General features: G+C 37.2%; 1 protein-coding gene across 10 annotated transcripts in view; it reads left to right on the forward strand.

Annotated features, from left to right (window-relative positions):
- Positions 1-17,041, forward strand: part of AAMDC (adipogenesis associated Mth938 domain containing) — a 57,608-nt gene that overhangs the window by 10,855 nt on the left and 29,712 nt on the right. For 8 of the 10 annotated variants that reach the window (XR_003044414.1, XR_003044415.1, XM_015600511.2 and 5 more), the window contains 3 exons: positions 10,804-10,899; positions 12,669-12,771; positions 15,165-15,244. The exons of 1 other annotated variant lie outside the window; for it this stretch is intronic. Coding sequence is in view for 7 of the 9 variants with exons in the window: in XM_015600511.2 (XP_015455997.1) it covers positions 10,804-10,899; positions 12,669-12,771; positions 15,165-15,211 (246 nt within the window). In the remaining 2 variants the exon portion in view is untranslated. Of the gene's footprint in view, positions 1-10,803; positions 10,900-12,668; positions 13,103-15,164; positions 15,245-17,041 lie in introns of those variants that run through there. One more of the 10 variants, XM_006926646.3, reaches the window with a different exon arrangement.

Here is a 17,041-nt window from a genome sequence, read left to right on the forward strand (position 1 = left end):
TGTATCCAAAGCAGTATTTTGTATTGTTCTTCATATTCAAAATTTTATATTAATGGTATCATCTATTGCCCACTACGTTGCTGTTATTTTTGTATTTAGGTCTTATTATACTTTTGTTTCTCCTTTTTAGAAGGTATACATTGTACAGTAAGTCCTCACTTAATGTTGTCAATAAGTTCTGTGACTTAAAGTCAAACGACATATAGCAAACCAGTTTTATCATAGGCTAATTGCTATAAACAAGAGTTAAATTCCTACGGTATCTCATCAACCTAACAAAATGACATTGAATGAAATGTTATTTGAGGACCTGCTGTATTTCTATTTGTTTAGTGGTCATCTTTAAAATTGTAATATATTATGTTTAACCATATGAAACTGACATTTTTGTTGGTTAATATTATGTAGGTAAGAGCTGAATATCAACAATTTTGTGTAGTTCATCCTACTATCTTAACAAAGTCTAAAATTAATTTTTATCTTTACCTCAAAATACTTCCCTTTCATCATTTCCCTTTTATCTTACATGTTGTTATCCAAAAATTTACTTTCTTCAAAAGTAGATTATTTTCTTATACTATTTATTTTTTTACAACATTTTATTTTTTAATTATTACAATCAATGTTACATGTATACCAGTCTTCTTGTTTATCATTCCTTCTCTCAATGTAGATCTTTTGGGATCAATTTTTTTTAATTAATCTTTTACAAGTTCCTTTAGCGAGGATCTTTTGGTGAACTCTCTCAGTTTTCATTTGTATGTAAAGGTCTTAATTTTTCTCATTTTTCTTAGTATTCTATGTTGACAATAATGTTTCCAGCACTGTATCAGTGGGAATCCTGAATGGTCTAGTTATATCCTTGACATTTATCCTGACAAAGATTTACATTTGTTTCTTCTTAGCATCCTATATTACTCTCAATCTGGGATTACTAGTTAATTTCTTGTCTGAGAACTTCCCAGATCAACCTGATAGTGTACATTTGAACCCCAAACTGATGTGCAAGCAGGTTTGTGATTATAAATTCTCAGGGGAGATTTTTTTATCCTCACAACCAGCACAGCCTAGGCTGAGGCAGACAGGTTTCCTTGTCTTTTCCCTTTTCCAGTGGTTGGATTTTTTTTGTCAACCCTTTTACTGAATATGGGTTTAAAAAGGATACTTTGCACAATTTGGAGGGTTGTAAACTATTCCAGTGTTCCACATTGCTCTTATCTCCTAGTCTCAGAGTGTCTCATAAAATACTATGAGAATGGCAAATGCCCCAGAGTTACTTTAGTATGAGTTCACCATTCTGATTTTCAACTCTCTCTTCACTTTTGGCCTCTGAGAATGTCTCTCTTCTTTCTGCAAGTTCAGCTTTGCATTTCAAGGGACATTTATTTTTTATTCAGCATTCGTAAGCATTTTATTAAAGGAAAATTTTCAGGTTTAATAATCTACCACATTGTTCTGCATAGAAAGGAGTCATACCCACATAATCAGGCCCCACATAGAAAGAGAGCCCCAAAACACACTCTCTGTTCATGCCTTGATGTTTAACCACATGTACTCATTGTTTTGATCCAGACACCTAGTTGCTTATTGGCTACCAACCTGGATCTAAAAGGAAGGAATATATCTAGATTGGTAAAAGAAATTGGGAGGGCATTGAGATGCAGAAGGAACATAATGAGAAGGCTGAGGAATAAGTACCCAAATGCTTGTGAACCAAATGACCTCATTGGATTGTTTCGTAGAGCAAAGCTAGAGAGGTACAAGAGTATGGTTGACAGTATCTGCAGAGCTTAGTTTACATTTTATGCAGTGGACAAGGTATAGCCACCTTAGATACTTATGTAGGAGACTGATGTGTCTGACAAAGATTATCCAGTACTATGGGTTTAAGATAAATTGGAGTACTAATTTATAATTTATGAGTATGCCATGCTGAAGAAATTTTTCTCCTCAAAAATTGATATCAGTGTATATTATATTTTTCCCATAAAAAACTATGATTGATATTACCATTAACCTCATTATTTAAGGAAATTTAACCACAAAGAAGTATTAACTTAGGCACAGAGCTAGAAAAATGTGAAATCAAAATGTGAAATCAAGTAGTGCACCCAGGTCACATTCCCATTTACTTTCCCATTCCTTTCTACTACATCATGATTCCTCTTACAAATTTTAAGATTAAAACTTACAAAATTGTTAAGTGTCATTGATGATTATAGGAAAAATCAGAAAGGTTTGCTATAAATTTAGTTTTTATCTTATTAAGTTTCATTTGTCAGCAAGATATGTAAGAGGAAGTAATCTAGAACTAGTTGGAGAGATTAGAACTGGGAAAGCTAAGAGGAAAAGCTGAGGTGTTGATCTATATAGCTCATCTGTGTGGAGGCAGAAGGGCATAGGATCAAAGCTATTAAGCCTCAGAGTCCTCATCTACAAAATGGAGATAATTTATCTGCCTCATAAGAGTTGTCCTAAAGATTAATGCACTGTGCTGGATATGGTGCAGGCACTCAGTAAATGGAGCTGTTATTGTTAAGTTAGTATTAACGTGGATGAAAATGAAACAACAAATTTATAAACTATTAAGGAGGTGAAATTGAAGGGTAAGGCCATTTGTTAGATTTAGCAGGTGAGAGAATTCTAGCATGGATAAATGGATACATGTGGTACCATTCATTGAGATTGGGTAGTTCAGAGGAAAAACAGATGTGTTTGTGTGTAGGGCAGAGGTTAGTTGAGACAATGATTCACCCTTTTGGAATACATTGAACTTATATTAAGGCATCTAGAGAGAAATGGTTAGTAGACTTTTAGATCCATAGGTCTGGGCACTATCACATTTTAGCTGGGTAACCTTAAACAAGTTATTTAGCCTCTCTGTGCCTCAGTTTAATGAAAGGAGAATAATAATATCTGTTTATCATGAGTTGATGTAAAAGTAATACATGGTTTGGGAAGAATCAATTTTTAAAATGTATGCTACTTGCCTTGCTTATGCAAATTTATTCTTTCCTTTCAATCAGTATTTCTGTGTGTGATTCATGGATCTGTTACATCAGAATCACCTAGAGACCTTGTTTAAAATGTATGTTTTCTTTCTCTATCTCGCTTCCCCCACCTATTGAATCAGAATCTCTAGGGGTTGAGATCTGGAAAATAATGTACTTCAAGGAGTTGCTTTAAATACTAAATGTGTTCATCTTTGTAAAGCATCTATCACAGTGCCTATCACATAGTAGATACTTGATTAATTTTCTTCTCTTCCTTAGTTACCTAGCACAATGCCTAGCACATAACAATGCTCAAGACTTAGTTTCTCCCCATGTTACTGTAGAAGTAACCAAATTGCTCCTCTGGTTAATATAAAAATGATCAAATTGCTTCTTTAAAAAGAGTCTTAGACATGAAACACTGATTTTTAGATCAAATGCTGCTTGATAGTCAATCTTTGAGGGAAATAAGTGTCTGACAGTGTTTAGGGGAGTTCTTATTACTTGGGACCACTACATTTGTTTATGCCATCAACTGATGGAGATATTATCTCTAGTTATTTTTTATGCTCCAAATATATAGTAGTATTGTTCAGCTATTCTTTTTAGGAAACCACCTCAAAACTTAGTGATGAACACTAATAAGCATTTATTATCATGCTTTGTAGATCCATCTGGAGCAGCTCTACTTCAAGCTGCAGTTGGCAAGTTGGCTAGGTGGGCTCTACTCTGTATGTCTCTAATCCTCCTTGGACCACCGAGCTAGCCATTACCTGTTCTTCTCATGGTGATATCATTGTGAGCTCATGAAGCTCACAAGCATAAGCCTCACTGAGAAAGTACATTTCAAGGCTTTGCTCACCCCAGGTTTACCAACATCAGTGAGGCATGGAAATATATTCCGTCCACAGTAGGAGGGCAAAAGGAGTGAATATTTGCTGAACAACCATCCAAACTATCGAAATGGTCAGTTGCATGTTGGACATCTACATATGAATTATTCCTTGGGCAGCTTAAACTTAACATATCCAAAGCTGATTTCATTGCCTTTTTCCTACCTCCCCACCCCCTGCACATCCAGGTACTTTCTTATGTTCCCTATCTCCATTAATAGTATCACTATCCATATAGTCACAGCCACTTAAAAGAGAAACAGCAACAATTTTTATTTCTCCATTTGTGTACATCTGATTTGGCCTCAGCAAGTTCTTTCAAATTTACTCCGTCCTCCTGCCTCAGTTTTCTCACCCAGACTATGGCATCAGTTTCCTACCTGGTCTTCTACCTTTTCAGGTCTATCTTCTGTTATAATTCCTAAAAAATAAAGTTGGTCATGTCTCTGTTCTGCTTAGAAAACCTCGATGGCTTTTTAAAGACCTCAATTAAACAGGATAGTGTTCAAGGCCTGTTTTTTATGATACAGTTCTAAATTCTTCTTTCAATCTTTCCTCCCATAGTTCATAACACACATCTGAGGACCTAGCTATCCCATACCAAATACTTATTGCCTTCCAAAACTACCATGATCTTTCATTCTGTACCTTTTGTGTCTTTGCTAAAACAATTTCCCTTACTTGGGATGACCTGCTACCTTTGTACATGTCGAAATACTATATATCTTTCAATTCCTAGCTTTTGCATTATCTCCTTTATGAAGCACTTCCTCAGAATCCTTGTGTGACTGAGCTGCTTACTCTCTTCTCAGTATTTCTGTAATACTTCCTGCCTCTATTTTAGCACTTAGTGTGTACCTATTATACAGAGTGTGTATCTATTTCCCTCACTAAGTGGTGAACTCCCTAAGGGCAAGAACTGTACATTTAGCACAGAGCTCAAAGTAGTTCAATAAATTTTTGCCACATTGGATTTTTCATTATAAGGGTCATTAAACAAATTTTAAAAAATATTTTGTGACATTCTCTCTGAGGTAGGTTAACATGATTCTTTTTTTTTGTTAGTTTAAGAGGGGAGAGGGGCAGATTTTATAGTGATTATAAAATAGAAATATGAAGCAAATTTATTGTCTTCAACAAGTGTCCTTGGAAATAATAATTACTATCACTTCCCAAATCTCTACCCATCATTTAAACTACTGCGTAACTGGTCAAATATAGCTTTTCCAGGGTCACACAAATATTTTTTGGAACCAAGTTTGAACTTGAGTCTTACTATGAAGCCCATAGTTTTCTAATGCTAAACTTACAAAATAGCTGTATGAACAGTACAATACACACCCTCTATCTAAATTCCCAAGTTGTTAACATTTTACCATATTTTTCTCTTTAAACGTATATGCACACATGTGCCCACACACACACACACACACACACACTCCCCTCAATCATTTGAGAGTAAATGGTAGATATATTTCAGGACTTCTCTCCTAAGAACATTAACACTCTCCTACATAGCTATAATACCATTATCACAAGCAAGAATGTTATCGATACAGTATTATCTAATATGCAGTCTACAAATTTTCTCATAATCCCTATAATATCCCCCATAACTCTTGTTGGTATTGTGGTTTTATTTTTATATATAATACAGGCAGTAAGTATAAAGTGGAACATAATTCTCAGAGAGTTGTACAGTCAACCAGACTAGAGGTTCTAGTGCTCGGGACAATGTTGTTTTAGTCTCTTCATCTAAAACCTCCTCATTTTTTTCTCTTTTATGACATAGATAGTTTTGAAGTGTCTGGGCCAGTTGTTTTATAGAATAGTCCATGATTTAGATTTATCTGATTTTTAAATCATGATCGATCATTTTTTTGGTAAGAATTCTTCACAGGGACAGATTACAGAGATCCTTTAACCTTCATTCACAGAATATACTTTTATCAGCAACAACAAGATAACAGCATTGCTACTAACCACTTATCCTCACTTCATTTTGGCAGAAGGAAGTGCTTCCTTGAAAGTGTAATTTAGGAATGTTTCCTTTTCAAATTTGACATAAAAAAGGGGGAAATGTCCAAGCCATATAGTATGCCACTGTTATTTAACCAGCATCGTGGGGATTAGCTGAACATTTTCCCACAATAGCTTTCCCCCAAGAAAAAACAATAAGCTTTTACAAAATCATGTAATGTAAAGCCTCTTAAAGAAGAGGAACAGAATTGGACAGTAGGGAAGAGAGCCTTACTGGTGTGCTTCCAGGGACTGGAAGAAGCAGAGGAGGAGCTGTGGCAGGTTGAGGATGCCTCAATAACAGGCCTCTGCACAAAGCTGTGAATAATCACCCACCAAATGCCTGCATCCACAGGCTATTGCAGTTATCTTTCATTGCTCTGTATTGTGACACCCTGGGCCTGCAGTATGGCATGCAGCAGCCAGATTCGTCACTTGAGTTCTGTTGATTGGCAACCCTGATGGGCTGCTGCTGTGTCCAATCTCTGAATCTCCAGGTGATTATGATTTTGCACTCTCTTAGGACCTTTCACTTGTTTTCGAGCTCTGGTCTTATTTCCTTATACTAGAATGTGAGCTCTTAAGAGTCTAGAGATCCTCACAATAGTTGCCATTCTTTGTTAAATTAAGGAATCATTCAGCAATTCAGGTAAATGCATTTAATTAGGAAGGTGAAGCTCTCTATCCCTGATTTGTAACTCTTAAATATTTACCTTGGTCATAGCCCCAGAAAAAAATTTTAGGTTCTTCATATCAGCACTGTTCAGCTCAGAGTGGATCTAGAATTGATCACAGAGCTGTGGAACTAAAAATGGAGCCTAATCCAATCATCTTACATTCTTTAAGAACCGATTATTGTAATCAAGTGAAAAAATATCCCTTTTGTTTTGCTTTGAAAAAATTTATGAACCTAAATAACTTTATAGAAAAAGAATCTAATCTCTCCCAATTTCTTCTGATCTTTGTGGAGAATGGGCAAAGCTGAGGGCAGAGATACTGTTTAGAAACTTCTGGGCCATAGCTCTGCATCTTCTCCCAGGATGAGGATGTACCCTTGCTGCTGATCACTTTGGTTCATTCTTTGACATGAATATTAGAACACTCTGATATTCTCTAAAACATAAGCTCCTACATTCTTAGTGTAAGTTCCTTAGGAAGGTGCTAATGAGATAAGTCTGACTATAAGAGTACTAGTGAGAGAGACTGGCTTTGTTGGCTCTAGAGCACTCACTAAGTGAAGAATGTCAGCAGCAGTGGCACACCCCACAGGGAATCAAGAGACATAGAGAAAGCCAGCAAAGATATACTGCATCTGTTCCTGCTTTGTGTAGCCACCTAGCTTCTGTTAAGTTTTGTTTACTTGGCTAAATCAATCAGGAAGTGTGTGACTGTATTTGATCTCTTCCTGCTTTTTTATTTTTTATTTTATTTACTTTTAAATTTCCTGTTTATTTTGTAATAATTTCAGACTTACAGAAAATTACAAGAATAGTACAAAGAATTCTCATTTTTACCCAGGTCCAAATGTTAACACTTTATCATAGTTTCTTTATCCTCCTCTCCACTGATATTTTTTTCTGAACTATTGCAGATATTATACCCCTTTACTCCTAAATACCTGTATTTTCCCCAAACAAGAGTATTCTCTTACATAATCACAATACAATGATCACAATCAAGAAATTAACATTGATACAATTACCTAAAATACAGATCTTATTAATATTTTGCCAATTGACCTAATACATGTATCACATTTACTTGTCATATTAATGGATCATATAGTATGTAGTCTTTTGAAACTTGCTTTTTTCACTTAGCATCATACATAAGATTCATCCATGTTGTTGTATCAATAATTTGTTCTTTTTTATTGCTGAGTAGTATTCCATTGTTTGGATTATAATATAGTCTGTTTATCTGTTCACCAGTTGAACATTTGGGTTATTTTCAGTTTGAGACTATGACAAATAAAGCTGCTGTGAACATTCATGTACAGGTCCTTGTATGAATATGAGTTTTCATTTCTCTAGGATACATACCCAAGAGTGTGATTGTTGAGTCGCATATGTTCAATGTTATGAGAAAATGCCAACTTTCCTGCTACATTTACATTTCTACTAGCTACCTAAAATGAGAGATCCAATTTGTCTGTATCCTCATCAGCATCTGGTATCTCATTGTAATTTTAATATACACGTGTGTCCATAGTTATGATATTGAGTGTCTTTTCATGTTTTTCATGGCCATCCATATATCTTCTTTGGGAAAGTATTTAAATACTTAACACATTCTTAAAAATCATATTGTTTTCTTATTGTTGTGTTTTGAGAGTTCTTTATATATTCTGGACACAAGTCCTTTGTCAGATGTGTGATGTGCAAATATTGTCTCACAATCTGTAGATTTTCTTTTTATCTTCTTCACAGTGGTGAGAGAGAACATGCTATGGTTGAAGAACTGATAGAAAGCCTATGTTACCAGAGTAAGGAACATGAGGAAAGTGATAGGCAATGAGATTGGAGAGGCAACGGGAATTTATAGATTATGTTAAAGAGTGTGGCATTTGTTCTAAGGCAATAAGAAGCCATTGAATGCTGTTAAGCAGAGGAGTGACATGACCGGATTTGTGTTTTTAAAAGATCCCTTTGGTTACAGTTGAAGAACGAATATTGGAAAAGGCTAAATTGGTTTTACGAGACCAGTTGGAAAGTTACTGCAATAGTCCAAAGAAGTGATAGCGGCTTAAACCAGGGTAATGTCAGTGGAGATAAGAGAGAAATGGACATGTCCAAGAGATAACTAAGAAGTAAATGTCTGGTTGGTACCATTATGTCCAGTCCCTGAGAGAAATGTTTAATGTTTCAACATTATATTTGATGTACAAATATTGGTTTTTCTTAGATGTCCTTCATCTAAGGAAGTTTCCCTTCTAGTTTAGTTTGCTGAGAACTTTTTTAAAATCATAAATACATTTAGTTTGTTAAATGCTTTTTCTTTATCAGCTGAGATCATTACATGCTTTTTCATCTTTACTCTGTAGTGAACTACATTGAATTTTTAATGTTGAACCAACCTTGAATTTGCTGTTTTGTTGAGGATTTTCATTAAATGTTTAGAAGAGAATTTGCCAGTGAAGTCATCTGTGCTATTTTTCAAAAAACCCTATACCTTTTAAGTATAAGATTAGGGTACCCCTTCCACAACCACTGCATCAAGGCCTACTTATTCTAGTATTTCTAATATTTCAAGAGCCAGTTAGAAAAGCATGTTTTCCCTGACAACTTCCCATTTATATCACTTCTGAGATCCTCGACTCTTATTTTATCTCATCTTTTTGTGACTATTTCCATATATTTACTAAGCTTACCTGACTAAAACTTCTCCAAGGACTATTTGGTTCATCTCAGTATCTCCAGTGCTTAGCATAGGGTGCAGTGCAGAGTAAGTGCTCAGTAAATGCTTGTTGGCTGAAGGAAGGAATAGAGATAGACAAATCAGGGAAGAAAAGCTTTGTCTCTCTGAGCTTCAGTGCTGACTGAGAGTGTCATCCTTGTGCAGACACATAATAGGTAAAGCCTAGTAGCTGGGCTGGTATTCACAAACTCTAACTCCCATATCCCCTTTGCTGAAGTGGAAGCAGTTCGGAAGTCACCATCCTTTAATGCTGTATTAATGTTCATTAAATACTTTACCTTAAATATCCCTAGAAGAATCTAGGAAAGCTTTGATAGGTAGGTTTTAAAGCATCAATAGAATTTTTCCTGGAGCGAGTGAGAAAGGGGCTCAGAAAAAGGAAATAGTGTGGGGGGCTCTTATGAAATCTTTCCACAGTCTCACCCAATTTTGGCATGTGGTCCAAGTGCTTTATTCTCCTACCTCATCTCTTTCTACTCCCTCACCTGTCAATTTTACTCCAGTCATACTGAACTACCTGTAGTTCACTAGGTTTCTCTTTCCTCTGAGCCTCTGTACCTGCAATTCCCTGTACTTGGAATGCCTTTTCCCCTGATTTTCTTTAACTTGGCTAATTCCTGTTTGTCCTTTAGGTCTCAGCTTAAATGTCCCCTCCTGTGGGATGCCTTCCCTGACTGCCTACTCTGACCCTCCTTTTATACGTGCAGTCCTAGGGAAAAAGCCCTGAGATTGATAATCTACCTCCATAAGCATAAGGCAGAGAGAGACTTAAGAAAGAGGCTGGTCACTCCAGTCTGGTCATTAATAGAGTTTATAAAGGGAAACGTACATACGAGGCATGTTGTGGGCAGCTGCAAGACAAAATGGATCACGTACCACTTGGCAGGCGTCAGAGAATTATATAGGATAAATGGGGGCGGGGAGGGGGGAGTAGTTATGCGGACTAGTAAGTGAATGCTACCAGATACAGGAAATTACTTTACATGCTTGACCAGGTCAGAACAACCACCTGTCCCAGGAACCAGCACATAGCAAGGGAGGGCTGCTGATTTATGTCATAATGAACATAATCAGACAATTTCTAAGGGGGGGCTGCAGAAAGCAACCTCCATTCTGGCCTGGATCCAGCTTATGGGACAGACAGTGGTCATGTCATGGAAGTCTCTCTTCCACATACTCCAGGTCTGAATTTGGTGCTCTTTCTCTATGTTCTAAAACACACTGAACTTGTTTCCTTGTCGTACTTGTAAAACTACTTAAATTTCATTTTAGTCTTCTTTCACTAGACTTAGAGCTCCTTAAGGGCAGCATTGTAACTTCTGTTATTCTCAGGGCCCAGAACAAAGCTTGGCACAGAGTAAACCTCAATAAACATTTCTTCAGTTGTATGAATGGGTGAATGAATGAATCCCACAAGAATGCAACTGCAAAGGAAGATTAAAAGAGCAGGTGGCTGGTATACTTTTTCTTTCCACACCCAGCATTCTCCTGGTGTGCAGCCTGCAGATGTGGAGGAAGTTGTCAAGAAGGGTGTGCAGACTCTTGTGATTGGCCGAGGGATGAGTGAGGCCTTGAAGGTAGGTATGGGTGAGCATAGCATTCATGAGGATAGTTGCTGATCTTTTGGATCTTTACATTAGAGAGAAGTCTTTCTTGAGAGTTCCTCTCTATAGATCATGCACTCTCATTTTGTTGATGAGCTACTGGATGGCCCAGGATAAAATAATCACTTCATACTACTGTCCTCATCAGGGTTGGAGTCTCTAGTCTCTACCTAACCATGGACTTGTATTGTTGCAACTATTTCTCAGAAATTCCTCAATCTTGGAATTTCTCAGGCTCTCCAACTATCGAGATACATTTGGTTCTTCAGATTTTTATAGTACTTTTTATTTCCTTGGATGCATTCAAGTTATGTTTTTCCCTTTTCTGGAAAAAAAAAATTTACTTACAGAAATAATACATGCTTACTGTAAAAGAGTCAGTCAGAAATGTAGAAGAAAACGGTGAAAGATTTCCCCTCCCCAGTCTCCACACTTAGGTGTACTGATCCAATTTTCTATGCATCTGCAAATATATACACTTACACATACAGATACACATGAATACACTTATGACCATTTTTACATTAATAGGATTATACTATACATATCATATTTTGTAACTCTGTATTCACTTACATTATTACATTATGGGCAGGCAGCCTTTCATATAAGTATATAGAGATCTACCTCATTCTTTATATAGATGTCCTAAAATCCAGTTCCTTACTGATGAAGGTGCCCTTTATTTATATATTTTAGTTTAACTTAATTAATAATCCCTATCTGTAAAACTGCTATTATAAAATTTTTCAATTATGTTTGATATAGAAAAGTAATATAGGGCATTTAAAAAAATATTTCAGAAATTTTCCGAAAGTCTAAACAAAATGTCTTTAAAAAAATATTCAGGACAAGCCAAAGTTGAGAATATCTAATAATAGCTGCCACTACTGAGAATCTTTCATATAAATTAATTTACAAATATTTATTCAACACTTTCTATGGGTTAGACACTATTCTAGGTATGGGGAACAGCAAGATAGAATAAACAATCTACCCTCTTGAATAATTAAAAAGTAGATAGTTTCAGATCATAATAAATGCCATGAAGAAAATAGTGACTCATAAGAGGCTTTTCTGAATGGGGTGGTCAGGAGAGGCCTTTCTGAGAAGACATCTGAGCTGCAGTATACACATACATTAGTTAATTTCATCCTCACACCAACCCTGTGATACAAATATTATTAAACCCATTTTACAGGAGAGGAAATTGGGGTTGAGACTTCAGATAGCAGGCCTGTCTCTTGGTTGGTACATAGCAAAGTTAAAATTTAGACTCAGGATGGGTAGACTGACTCAAACATTTAAAATTTACGTAGTTTGGGCTCTGCACCATAGTAGTCATTTTACATACCTTAGCTAAACTGGTTCTCATACCAACCCCGTGAGCTAGGTCTTATTATCCCCATTTCCAGACATGGAAACAAGGGCTCAGAGAATTTAATTCACCCAAGGTCATACCACTAGCAAGGACTAAAATCCAAAGCTGACTCCAAAATCCATGGTTTTTGCATTTCACCTGAATTATACACAAGCATACGATCATACTTCTGTCAACTTCTTAGAAGCCTTTTTGACTCCTTGGGGTTCACTGCTAAATTTTTGACCAGTGACACTCCAAGTGACTTATGAGTGAGTTGTCTCTATCTAGTTCTGTACAGTATACTTGCCTCAGGGCAGAAAAGAAGCCCTGGGGCGGGGGCCTTTCCTCCTGACTTACTCATCTTTTTCCTCCTTCCCAGGTGCCCCCATCAACTCTGGAATACCTTGAGAAACAAGGCATTGATGTGCGGGTCCTCCAGACAGAGCAAGCAGTGAAGGAGTATAATGCCTTGGTTGCTCAAGGTGTCAGGGTGGGAGGGGTCTTCCATTCCACCTGCTGATGGAACCTTAAGAGAATAAATCACTAAGCAACCAGTGCCTGCGACTATCACTCTTACACTCCCCACACCAGCCTCTCCAAGCATTTTTGAGCAGCTGCTCATGACAGGTCCTTTGATAAGCTTTGGGATGCATGGATGACTAAGGGGGAGGGGACTGAAAAATGAGGAGAGGAGATGGATGTTTACCAAAGTTTTAAAATGTGGTAAACATTAGGCCAGAAGTATGAGAAAATAAAGGCAAAAATAAAGCCTTATGCTTTGAAGTACAAAGAACTTCAGTGCATTAAAAATCACATGCATTTGATGCTTTGGATTGTTTGGTCATCAATTCGGCCAGTATTTATCAAGTATCTTATATGTCAAGCACTGCTATGGGCTCCAGAGAAACATCATTAAAAATCTTGTCCTCATGAGGCTTATATTCTAGTGGGGAAAATAAACAAGTAAATGAATAAATACATAATGTGATTCCTTTATGAAGAAAAATAAAGCAAGATAAGAAGACAAAGAATGATGGGCTAGTTCATATATATAGTTAGGAAAAGTCCATGTGCAGATGACACAGAGCAGAACCTTCAACTAATTTAGGGAATATTTCATTAACAGTAAAGAGCTATGCCCTGATACTTAGGATCTAGGCAGACTGACTAAACCTGAGCCTCTCCAGACAATTCTTCCTGGGCCTGAGTCCCACTATAAAATTATGGGGCTGTACCTGATGCCCTTTAATAGTCTCTACTGGCATGGATAGTCTTTGTTCTGTTAAATGCCAAGTGGCTTTAGTGAAGTCTTAGAATGGTCTGACAGAAAAATAATAAATTATGAGTATCACTGTATTTTTCACTTGTCCCCTCTCTATAGTTAGAAGTACAGGCTTTGGTATCAAATAGCCTTGACTTTGAACTGGCTTTCTGCCACTCACTGGTTGGACACTTATTTAATCCTCAGAGTCTCACTGTTCTCATCTGTCAGACAGGGATAATATTAGTACCCTGAGTTATTTTAAGTATTAAATGGGGTAATTCATAGAAAGTCTTAGCACATTGCCTGGCATGTAGTAAGGACTCAATAAATTGAAGCCATTGTTGTCATTATCTTTCTATTAATAGAGCTGCTGTGTAAAGCCAGTTAGTTTCATTTTATGGTTCTTAATACAGCACCTTATTATTTCATAGACTTGTAGAATGTTGGAGCCCAAAGGAACCATCTACTCTTTCTCATTTATTCAGTAATTCTCATTCATGCCCATTTAGAGAGTCTTTTACTAATTTTCTTATGACCAGTTATTGTTAGGCCCGGGGTATAGGAATTAATGTTATAGTTCCTGCACTCAGGAGTTATATGGAAGAGACGGACAAATAAACAGACAACAATGATTCAATGTGTCAACATTTTAATAGTTATAAGGTCCAAAGGTTGCACAAAGGATGGACTAACATCCTACCAGGATGGAAGGAAAATTAGAGAAGACACCACTAAGGATGTAACACAAGCTGAATCTTAAAGAACGAGATGTTCATTTATTCAAACAAATATTTGGAAACTCTTTAACTAGACATTCACTAAATATGGTATTTATCACAGCCATAAGAAAAAACAAAACTGCTCCACCCCAGCCCTTGTAGCAGCAGCCCCAGAAAGCTGATTTTCACTCCACATGATCCTATTACTTGATTGGCCCAGATGGCTATTGACCCAAGGGTAGCCAATCCATAGAGCATCAACTTAAGATGTGGCTTGGCAAGAAAAGATGAGCTAAGACCATCAAAATGAAAAGTACAGGGATTTTTCCAAGTTTACCCAGCAAGTAAATGACAGACCCAATGCTGTGTCTGGATCTTTTTCTACCACGCACCTCCTCAGGAGGCCCGTAGGCATGAGATCCTCACTCACCCAACACCCAGCCTAGCGGTCTGGGAAAGTCCTGCTCAGTGTCCTTTCTGCAACCAGTCATTTGTCAGATGACAAGATCTTTCTAGATCTCAGTTCCCTAGGCTCATAAAGCCAGGCACACATATAGCTAGGAAGGATGTTTAATAGAATTCAGATTGTTTTCTATTGATGGAATGAAATTTTTTAACCAAATGGGAGGTAAGACAGCGCCAGTGGGTGTAATCAGTGTTCCTATGTGAGTTGTCTCCACATTAAAGTGAACTTAGTACAAACTTCTTAGAGACAGAAGTTTCTGGAATTGAGTTTATTAAACCTTGTATAGAACCTAATAAATAGCCCCTACTTTGAATCTGTTGTACATCATCATGCTGGAAATGTGCAAAACCCAGAGAAGCTATTTTTCTACGTGACACTATACTTATTATTAAGTATAATTATTAAACCTTTTGATTCAATTTGTAGGTTGCACAGCCCTCACTGCCCAGTTATTCTTGCTTGAGTGGTTCTGAAGACAAAAAGACACGAAGTCTGCTAAGTGCTAGGTGTGTATCTTTTTTCCCCATAATACTGTTTGCTGAAGTCAATCATGTCAAAGCCAAATATAAAATCCTTTAAGAAACTTGAATCTTAGGGCTGGCTTTTCCAGGCATCCATGGTACTAGGTTTACTGTGGATTCTTATACTCATTTATTCTTTCCTTGCCTGGTATGTGCCAGAAGCTGTTCTGGGGATATAACACAGATATTTTTATTGTCCACGTACTTACAGATTAGTGAGAATAGACATGTAAACACACAGCAAATGATGCAGAAGTTGCAAACTGGCACAAATCTACCTGGAAACATATTTTTAAATTTTAACATTTGCTTTAGTAGCTAAGATTTTTTAATTGGGTGTTTTTTACATAAAAATGCAGATTTCTGGCTTTTCTGGAAGATTTGACACTTAAAAACAGCTGAGTGGCGCTGAATAGCAACTGCCTTCTGACAGAGAATGTGTGCTCTCGGATTCTTCAGTCTCTGTTACCTTTCTCTAAGCCTCTTGATTCCTTTTTCCCCGCCTACCTTCTTTAGGGGTTTTTTTTGTGAACCTGCAATAATACTATGCTCGAAGAATGCATAGGTGGGGACAAAGAAGCAATGCACTAAGCCCACAGGAGACACAGATATGTTCTAGAATGAAGCTCAGTTCTGAAGAATGAGGAGAAAGGAACCACAGCAGACAAACTGAAGAGCACATTCCAGGGGTCAGCGGGTCCAAAGGTCTGAGGCAAGAGAGAGCATGGTGAGCACCGGAAACAACTGCAGGGAATTCTCCACAGCTGGAGAAGTACAGAGATTGTCTGGGACAGGTAGTATGAGATGAGATGACAGACAGCAGGAGCATAAACAGCCTTCAAGGATAGGAGCTTAGACTTTATCCTGGGACCAGAAGTGATCCACTTAAAGGGGTTTAAACAGAGGAGTTGGTGTGATCAGATCCGGGTTTTAGAAAGATTACTCTGACAGCAGTGTGAAGAATGGACCGAAGAGGGCAAGATTTGAGGCAAGGAAATCATGAGGACAGCAATGCCATATTTTAGGAGAGATGCTGGTGGCCTGCATCAGGGTTTTAACAGTGAGTATAATGAGAAGAGGACTGAATCACAAAACATTTAAGGAAGCAGAATCTAAAGGACTTAATGGCTGTTTTTATATGAAGGATGAGGAAGGAGTCTAAAGTGACACACAGGTTTCTGGCTTTGACTACTGGGTGGACTGCTGACAAAGGCCAACTGACACCTGTTATGAAAACCATATTGTACTAAAAATCAGGAGACCTGGGCATCAGCCTTGGCTTCAGCACAAACTAAGTATCTCTGGGCTTGCGCCTTCACTTGTAAAATGAAGGTGCCACACCAGAGTGATCTTTATGTTCCCTTCCAGGTCTTTGTAACAGAAGGTCATTTTTTCACTTCAGTGAAAAAGTATGTAACCAGAATGCAAAAAAAAAAAAAAAATCAAGCTCCTCATATTTCACAAAACCTGAGAATTCAGGGTAAAAAGAATTTAAAAAGTGAGCTCAACCCGTCATACGATACTTGAATTCCTTTGCAACAAACTGTCAAGAGCTTGTTCAACCTCTGCTTGAGCACATCCAGCATGGAGAATTCCTTATCTCCTAGTGCAGCCCATCCAATTCTTACGCAGCTTTATAAAACATCCTGAAACTAAGCCTAAATCTGCCCCTTAGGGTAGCTCCACCTTTGTTGAAAAAGTACTACATATATTTTGTATTTTAAGACCTAAAGTCAAACAAACCCTGGCTTTGTCCCTTAGGAGAAAAATATTACTTCAGAG

This window comes from Pteropus alecto, unplaced genomic scaffold, assembly GCF_000325575.1.
Source record: "Pteropus alecto unplaced genomic scaffold, ASM32557v1 scaffold7, whole genome shotgun sequence".
In the NCBI taxonomy this organism is placed as follows: domain Eukaryota; kingdom Metazoa; phylum Chordata; class Mammalia; order Chiroptera; family Pteropodidae; genus Pteropus; species Pteropus alecto.